This window comes from Rhodamnia argentea, chromosome 1 (assembly GCF_020921035.1).
Source record: "Rhodamnia argentea isolate NSW1041297 chromosome 1, ASM2092103v1, whole genome shotgun sequence".
Lineage (NCBI taxonomy): Eukaryota > Viridiplantae > Streptophyta > Magnoliopsida > Myrtales > Myrtaceae > Rhodamnia > Rhodamnia argentea.
Window position 1 is genome coordinate 15476966 of NC_063150.1, and position 9512 is coordinate 15486477.

The 9512-nt window shown below is 41.6% G+C and overlaps 2 protein-coding genes across 3 annotated transcripts; both read left to right on the top strand.

Annotated features, from left to right (window-relative positions):
• Nucleotides 1-270: 270 nt before the first annotated feature.
• On the top strand, nucleotides 271-1134 carry LOC115753297 (kiwellin-like). The gene has a single exon (XM_030691847.1). The coding sequence runs from the start codon at nucleotides 308-310 to the stop codon at nucleotides 956-958; it is 651 nt and encodes a 216-aa protein (XP_030547707.1). The 5' UTR covers nucleotides 271-307; the 3' UTR covers nucleotides 959-1134.
• A 1505-nt stretch (nucleotides 1135-2639) lies between these two features.
• LOC115753282 (disease resistance protein L6-like) lies at nucleotides 2640-6059 on the top strand. 2 transcript variants are annotated; one of them, XM_048283689.1, is made up of 5 exons: nucleotides 2640-2933; nucleotides 3042-3408; nucleotides 4020-5148; nucleotides 5460-5741; nucleotides 5819-6059. In XM_048283689.1, exons 1-5 carry the CDS (start codon nucleotides 2861-2863, stop codon nucleotides 6047-6049), a joined length of 2082 nt encoding a protein of 693 aa, XP_048139646.1. In that variant the 5' UTR covers nucleotides 2640-2860; the 3' UTR covers nucleotides 6050-6059. The 2 variants fall into 2 exon arrangements, with proteins under 2 accessions (XP_048139646.1, XP_048139639.1); XM_048283682.1 differs by having other exon boundaries at nucleotides 2640-3408.
• Nucleotides 6060-9512: the final 3453 nt, after the last annotated feature.

Genomic DNA, 9512 nt, shown 5'->3' on the forward strand with positions numbered 1-9512 from the left:
TCGCATTCGAATGACATCTCTCGATCAAAATGACTTCTAGATTCACGCATCTTTGTGGGCATTCAATGGAGTATTTGATTGCCCGGGTCTTCCACGCTGGCTAAAGCACACAACCCAACCCGTAAGGCAGTTCGACAACGACCTGCGTGTGAATTCTCTGACCCTAGAACACACCAAACATTAAATAAGTCAAGCCACTCCAAGAAAACAGTTAAAGCTTGAACCTCTATAAAAGCCTCCCAGTTTTCACTTCTCTCCACCCACCATAAACACTTGCTTCCAAGAGTTCAACTTCTGATATTTGAACATGAAGAACCTTGCAACATCTCTTCACATTTGTCTCTTTCTTGTTATTGGCTTCGCCTTCCTTTCGTCTCCTTCTCATGCGAACTCGTGTAACGGCCCCTGCCAAACACTGGATGATTGTGATGGCCAATTGATTTGCATAAACGGAAGGTGCGCTGACGACCCCCAGGTGGGCACGCACATATGCGGTAATTCGCCTCAGTCTCCATCTAGCGGCGGATGTCAGCCTTCGGGCACTATGTCTTGCGACGGACAATCTTACCCTAAATATGATTGCTCCCCGCCCGTGACATCCTCGACCCGAGCCACCTTGACGAACAACGACTTCAGCAAAGGAGGTGATGGAGGGGGCCCATCGGAATGTGATGATAGGTACCACGAGAATTCCGAGCTAATCGTTGCACTGTCGACCGGGTGGTATGCTGGCGGGTCTCGGTGCGGCAATAAGATAAGTATAACGTCCACGAAGACCGGGAGGAGCGTGATGGCCAAAGTGGTCGATGAATGTGACTCGAGGAACGGGTGTGATGATGAGCATGACTATCAACCACCATGCAGGAACGATATCGTTGATGGGTCGGATGCCGTGTGGCATGCTTTGGGGTTGGACATAAATGTGGGTGAAGAGGACGTGGTCTGGTCCATGGCATAGTACAGTGTGTTTCTTTCTAAGCCCGTTCTAGCGGGATTAGAAGAATAAATAAGAAGTCCGGCCATTAATAAACCTCGATATCATGCAATTGTGGTTGTCTCTGGGTAGCGCGGAATGTATCTATACACATTGACGGCCATTTTTGTGTGGTTACTCTATATGTGATTACACATTCATACTTTAGAACTTAATAAATTGGATCCTACTCGTGAAATTCATGTTTTTGCTTTGAGAAAGGAGTAAATAGGTTGTCTCATGACATCTTTATAATCGATTACATTGATCAATAAATGAATTTATAACTGTCTAAAAACACGACTTTACTCATTTAAGAGATACAACAATTAACATGATTTTTATAAATTTTATTTTTTAAAATTTTCTAAATTTCTTTATAATTTTTATTTTTATTTTTCAATTTTTTTTTCTTTCCTTTTTCTTCTTTTTCTCGATGAAGTCCGCTAGGGCTTCGCAGCCCTCACCCACGACCCGCAAGGGCCGCTGGCCCTTACATTGGGTTGGCGATGGTCGACTAGACTTTGAAAGAAAAAAAAAAGAAAAGGAAAGAAAGAAAAATAAAAAAGAAAATAGAGAAGAATAAAAAAAAAGGAAAATAAGAAAATTCGCGCTCATCCATCGCCAATTTGGGGACGACAGCGGGCGTCGCCTAATTAGTTCGTGTTGGTAATTATCACTCGACTTATTAAGATCACTAGGAAAACGTCCAACTTGACGAAAATTAGAAGCTTTTCGAAAGTATTTAACCTTTTAAACGATGTCGGTTTCATGAAAAAAAAAAAAAAAAAACAAAGTCGGTTTCAAATTAGCGTAAGGCCAGCGTTGCGTCTTTTTATTTTGGCTTTTCCTAGCGAGTTGTCTCGTCACTTGGTCTTGCTTACTATTGAAGTAAGACGTCCGTAGGCCCTGCTAATCATAATGCCCTTAACAAAGTGATCCCATATTCCGGTTGTCCAAATCATCCCTATCAACATACGTGCATGTTGTCCTACTTAGAGATTAGGTATTGAAATGTAGATGTAATAATCCCGGTATTTTCAGTCATTTCTGGTTGTTAAGGAAAACTATCAAAAAATTCATAAACTTATTGCGATTTTATCAATTCGATCTTTTTTTGTGCTAACTCATTTCTAAACAATTTACATTTATGCTACAATCCACTTATCATAATTCATATTTAGTCACACGAGGAATATGAAATATTAACAAGGTAAAAGTATCGGTCATGCATATCGCAGGAAATAAAGCTTAAACTAATGGTTTCGGGTTGCATACTCATCATCGGACGCAATGGAATACCGCAGGATCGTGCGAAAACATATAACAAAAAAAAAAAAATGCACAAAAACGTATTATAGATTCTAGGTTCCAACCTACTCATCAGAATCGATTCTCCAATTCTTAAAATTTACTACTCTGTTTCCACCGGTTCGGTTCTTCAGTCCCTGATTTTTTTTCTTGAACTCATGCTCACTCCTATCCCAAACCAACAAAATCTATCTAGGTCTTTGTGGAGCACTCACATCCAGACTTTTCTTAGCCCACCCAAAACAATCGCAAAATGTCAACTTTTGTTATAGTATATTCCTCGAAAGAAACTAAGAAAGTCGTTAAGACTGCAAGAAAGAGGAACTTATTGCAGTCAGAGGTCAAAATTCTACAATCAGAGAACACGTCTTGACTCGGTCTAACCATCCATTGCATATGGCGGACTGCCCAGCCAAAATTTTCAAACCGCGTGTTGGACCGTCATTGCAATCCCGTTCACAACCTCCACATGGCAAAATCAAGTATGGGGTATTGATATCGTCGTTGGGTTTTCTTATTCATGATCCGCTGTGAGAGAATTCCTTAGAACAAAAGGCGTATGATTTAGCTCCTGAGATGGAGACCAGGGAGATGGAGATCAGCGATTCATCAAACGGAACAACGGGATCGATCACCGATCGAATTAGAGGTGATATCCAGGCGTCGCTACGGTCTCACTTCGATGTATTCCTGAATTTCAGAGGGCCCGACACTCGCCTGAACTTCACCGACTGCCTCTATCACTCCATGGACGCAGCCGGGATTCGAGTTTTCAGAGACGACGAAGAGATCAGGAAAGGCGAAGCCATCGGAGGTGAACTGGAGCGCGCGATCAAGAGCTGCACAATCTGCGTGCCCATCTTCTCTAAGAACTACGCGTCCAGTGCGTGGTGTCTTCGCGAGCTTGCATCCATGGTGGATTGCTCGAGAAACAGAGATGGCGAAGGAACGATCCTACCGGTTTTCTTCGACGTGGGTCCCCGCGATGTCAAGCTCGAAACCGGTCTGTACCACGAAGCTCTGCAGAAGCACGAGCAGAAGTTCGGCTGCGAAGTGGTGCGCCGATGGAAGGAGGCTCTGAGGGAGGCCGCTCGTATCAAAGGATGGAATCTCAAAGATGGAGGGTAAGTTTTAAGATAAAATTGAAAAAAAAAAAAAGACATTCTCATCCTTACATCAAAAGTTTTAAATTACTACTGCTCTCTCTCTTTCGTCATCACTCAATTCACACATATTTGAAAACTACACCTAAAATAAAAATTCTTTTTCTCAACTTCTATATTAATGTTGTGCAATTTAATATAGAAAAAAAAGGTTCTAGTTATTACTATTTTAATTAGAAAACGGAGCACACATAAATGTGAACAATAAAAAAGAATTAATACACAAATTCTTTGCATATATTTAAAGGAAGAAAATCCAGAGGTTTCAATTTCCATTGTTGAATGCAATATTTAATTATAATTCACTTTAGGCAAATTCATTTTCATGAAGAAAAGAGTTACAGCTTTTAAGATTTAACTTTACATGAGATTGATTTTTATAAAATTGAAATTAAGATGAGGGGCGAGGGTGCTTTTTTGTTAATTGTATTTGTCCTATATATTGCAGAGTATGTATAAGTTTAAATATATTATGTGAAGCATTTGTGTTTGATTTAAATATTCCTGAACTTGAAAGGTTAGTAATCTGTCTACAATCTTTCTGACCACACCCTTTATATGAAATATGACAGCCAAGGTGAACTCATTAGATTAATCGTTGCTGAAGTTTTGATCAAGCTGAATAAAAGAGAAAAAATTCTACCCGATCATTTAGTTGGAATTCAGGATCGTGTTGAAGACGTCGTGCGCCTTTTAGATGAAGGTTCTCCAGATGTATTTTATCTAGTAATGCATGGTATGGGGGGCATTGGGAAGACGACTCTTGCCAAGGTTGTCTTTAACCAAATTTCTAGTCGGTTTCATGGGTGTAGCTTTCTTTCGGATGTTCGAGAAGCTTTAAAGGGCGGTAAAGTCATTCAATTGCAAAAGCAATTATTGGCAGAAACTCTCAACTTCAAACCAATTGAGATTTCTGACTCTGATGCAGGGATTAGCCAAATTAAAAGGAGGTTCCGCGATAAGAAAGTCCTCATTATTCTTGATGACCTAGATAAGTGGGACCAACTTTCAAAACTTGCAAAAAATCGTGATTGGTTTGGTCGAGGGAGCAGAATTATTATTACGACAAGGGACACCAATTTTTTGCCGCTCGAAGAGGAGTATCGAGAAAATAATGCCCAAATGCAATTCCAAGAGTTTAAAATCTATCAAATGGAAGAATTGCACCATGCCCATGCTCGCCAGCTTTTCAATAAGCATGCTTTCAGAATGGATTCCCCTCCGAATGAATATGATGATGTTTCTCGCGATATTATCTATAAAACAGGTGGACTTCCTTTGGCTCTCGAAGTTATCGGTTCCTCTCTTTATTGCAAAGGCAAACAATTTTGGAAAGACACGTTGAAGAAATTAGATTTAGTCCCCAAGCAAGATGTCTGTGACAAATTGAAGATTAGTTTTGAAATGCTAGATGATGCACAAAGAGAAATTTTTCTTGATATTGCATGTCACTTTATTGGTGAAGAAAGAGTCTATCCATATTATATATGGAAAGCGTTGGACTTTTTCCCAAGAAGTGATATTAGTGTCCTTGCACATATGTCTCTGATAAAGGTTGATGATGATGATAGACTCTTGATGCATGACCTCCTTAGAGATCTTGGCAGAGAAATTATTCGACGAGAAGACCTTAAAGTTCCTGGAAAGCGTAGCAGATTATGGTGTCCCAAGATTGCGTTGGACGTCTTGCATACTAGAAAGGTAAATTGTTTTCACAGCTACAGTCTTCACGATTAAGGAAACATCAGCTTGAAGTTCAGAGTATATTCCTGCATGTGTTCGTGTGTCTGTGTTGCACAATGAGGGAAACCAAATGTTTAATTTGAATGGAATCAAGGTAATATCGTAAATCTACATATAGCAAAAAATACTCATAGCTTACATCTACAAGCTGAAAGTAGAAACAAACACAATATTTTCCTTTTAGAACAAGTCTATGCAGTATTTATTCATGGAATGCGTTCTTTTTATTTCGCAGTAGGAAGTTCACTTGAGCCTTTTCGTGTGGTCAGGGAACAGAGAACGTCATCGCACTCAAACTTACTGGACTTTGCAAGGAGCACGACTTTACAAGTGAAGAGTTTTCAAAGCTGCCTAATTTAAGGTTCTTGGAATTAGAGGGGGGGAATTTGGCTGGAGACTTTGAGAACCTTCTCTCGAGTTTAAGATGGTTCTCTTGGCATCGTTGCCCTTCAGACTTGCAGGCGATCAATTTGTGTTTATCGAACTTAGTCATCCTCAAGCTTTTGGACAGCGACATTCCGGAAAACTGGAATGGGTGGGGCCCATGCTTGGTACGTTTTCTAATCACATGTATATGCTTGTTGCCATTTCCCTTGCCTTGCTTTCTAAATTCTAATCTGCTTCCCAGGCGAATCCTGACTTGAAAGTTATACAAGTCATAAGATGTCATCTATCGGCAGCTCCGGACTTCTCTACGTGCATGAATTTGAAGATACTAGTTTTTGATCAACATTGTCCAAAGTCGCCACAAATGGGTAGCTCTATCAGTAAGCTAGAGCGCCTAAAGCGTTTGGAAATACTTGCAGCCCAAGTTCAGTCATCAAAGTTGTCCACGAGCCCCCATTTTGACCCATGGTAGTGCCTTCCGCATTATGCGGTCTAAAGTACCTGTCGAGTCTAAAGCTAGAGGGGCAGTGCATGCGAGAGCTTGATCCATCTATCACAGAGATGGCAGGCTTGACGTGCTTGTCTTTAAGGCGTTGTCGTCAGCTCAGAAAGCTTCCAGACGCCTTTGGCAGATTGAGATCGTTGCTCGCATTGAATTTGTCCGCCACGGGAATCAGAGAGTTACCTGATTCAATTGGAGATCTCAAGAGATTGGAGAAAATGAACCTAGGATGCACTCAGATAAGGGAGCTACCAAACTCGATGGCCGGACTAGAATCATTGCTCGAGTTGTTTTTGCATGGTACGAAGATTACCGAAGTGCCTGCTTCTATTAGATACCTTAAGAGACTGGAGCACTTAGTTATGGCTGAGATTGAGATAGGAGAGCTACTGAAGGCAATAGGAATGTTGGAGAATCTTAAAACGTTGGAGGTGTGGAATTTAAGTAAAACTATCAAAACTACATGAGTTGCGGACATTGTACAGTTTTAACTGGGAATCACCAGAAGGTTTGTCTGATGGACCAGACACATGGTGACAATATATATGGTCTAGCACCTAATTCGGATCAACATCAGGGTTTCTAAGTCCATTTCATGTTTCATATAGGAAGCACGAAAGCTCTTTTTCAATGGTTCATTTGACTGCACCGGGGCTGCAGACATTAGCAGAGTGCTGGGCGTTGCTGGGAAGACAAACCGGCAAAATGCCGGCACGGGAGGCCTCGATGGTGATGACTTGTAGCAGATCAGCCTGGGCATCGAAGAGGGTTTGTAACGCTAATGGACAGTACAAGAGCCACTGTCGAAAATTGAACTGTGAGGATGGGATGCGGCTGGAATCGTCTGAATGCCACCGCCAATCGCTGGCGATACCTGCAAAAGGACTAAGCAAACACGGAAGTTCTGCTGAAGTGACTCGAGGACACTATAGCTGGAAGAACAACGAAGGATGGTGACAACGTTTGAGAGCACATTGGGGACTGCTGGAGGCGTCGCTAGATCGTTGCTGGACGAGCAGGACCATCACTGGGCAGCAGCTGAGGCGTGGAGGAATCACCGGAGGTGGTCGAGAACGTCCTGGTCGTGACCAAACAGATGGGATGTACTGAAAATGTGCCAGACGCTCAAATTTCCATTGATTCTCGGTCAATGGAAAATGGTACAGTCAAAACGGACAGTCATCACAATCCAGTTGAATGAGAAAACAATCAAACTTTGCAACCATCAAATCATTCAATCTAGATCTGACCAAAAGACAAAAGTCATTCAATCTAGACGGAAATAAATTAGTATAATTTACGACCATCACTCCTTTTTTATGCTTTGTCACTTCGTAATAAAATTATTGATATATTGCACATAGACCATCATTAAATTTATTTAGATATTCTGCTTCTATATGTTCACCAATTTGGAAAGAAATTAAATATATTCTTGTAATTCATTAAGAGTACAAGTAATTTTTAATTTCATCTTAGTTAGATATGTAGCCAATAAAATTAATATAAAAAAGAAGAAGGGTCGTGACATATGGTAAAAATCGATGTAGCAATCAAGAACGGGGATACGATGGAGCAATCAAGCTTCCTACTACTACCACCGAACTGTGCACTGCATCTCCTTGTCCTCTCTCTGTGTCTGTCTCTATTTGTCTCTCCCCAACCAACATTGCATGGTTTCTTACGCAATTTCGATTGGACATCAAATATATAAATATGTATTAAGCTCTCACCATAGTCCATTAAGTGAGAAATGGTCAAAGATAGTGCTCGTTACACCATTGACCAAGAAGCAAGAAGCATTTGCTCACCCCCGGAAAAATTTAAAATACTACATGTATTTGGTCATGTGACTGTCGTCGTGTGAAAATCAATCGTACCCGCACGTGTTATGCTTGTCATCCTCCTACATGGCCCTTACATTGTGAAATCGCTCATATTTCATTCATTTGTTACACTGTGAATCGCCATAAAACGCATGATCGTAACATGAGATATAATTAATGTTTGCTCATTGAGCAACTCACTAAGGTGCATTATGCGTGCGCTCACTGTCTCTGCTGATATTGCATGTCGCGCTAGCCCCGAGCAGAGATAGTACGTGTGAGCACGACTCATGGCCGAGGAACATAAGCCTGGACTGTGACATTAGGTCACAAATGAGGATTTACCCCTCGGTTCGGCCATGTGACAAGGATTGAGATTCTTGAAGTTAGAAAGTGAATTTACCATCTAAAGTTATCCTTGAAGAGACCGAAATGCCTCAACTATGTGAAAGAATTTACTTAAAAGTACATATCCAACCCTAAACCTCTCCATGTCAGTCTTTTCCTCACTTCTTCCACCACAAGTCCTCCGGTGCTGCCCCTCAGATCACACCACCTTCGTCTCCTCACTTTGGCCGCCCTCGCCCGTCGCTGTTCACGTCAGTGCACAAAGGTTGCACGTTGTCCATCAGACAGCGGGGCAGCCATTGTGACCTTGCACTTGGCCCTTGCGCTCGGCCGTGACCACAAAGGCCATGGTTTAGACTCAGGCGATCCTATATCTATGGTCACCTATGGTCAGCGACCTCGATTTGAGGTCACAAGCCTCAGTTTGAGGTCAAGGCGTGGCAATGAGGCATACCAATAGGGGAGGGAGAGAGAGAGAGAGAGAGAGAGATGCCTCGACAAAGAAGGGGAGGGCCGCGATTGATTGGATTTCCATGGCCAGCAAAGCGCGGGATAGCTCATTCAGGAATCATTATGATAATCATTCCCCTGTGATTGTCATCTACGACTTATCAGAGACAATTTTCTCCAACCATTCCTTTTATTGGTGGATTACAAGTGTACGTGAGTAATGCCTCTAACTTGTAACTACTAACCAGTCATAGATTTAAAATTTCACGCTTTGTTGATTGATGTGTCTAGAAAAGGTTGATGTAACCCTTAAGCTAATTGACATTTATGCCTCCAATGCTTTGGCTTGTTGGACATCAAATGCGATCTCTTATAATGCCATTCAGTAAATAGTAGTATCCTAGTACCGCAGCATTGGCTATCGAAATCCTACACTTAAAAAATGCTTTGCGTCTTCGCTTGCTCAAACTTGGCTATCCATGAGCTGCTTCAAACATGGCAGCATTGGCAGCATATTAGGAAGAAATATTTTAGAGCAAAACGACATTTTATTTGTAGCCCCCAGAGAGAGAGAGAGGGAGAGGGAGGGAGCAGGATCTATTTGTAATAAGTTAGATTTAAATGCAAATGCTTGAGAAGTTGAGGTCGTACTTGCCCGCCAACGTGGCTTCCACGCTAGCCAAATGGCCCCAACCATGCACAGTAATACAAAATCCATGCACGAAGCTCTCTATATAAACCAGTTCAATTTCTCACTCTTCCCAACAATTCAACTTTCCGCTAGAGTGTTCAAGTTTGCACATTTGAAC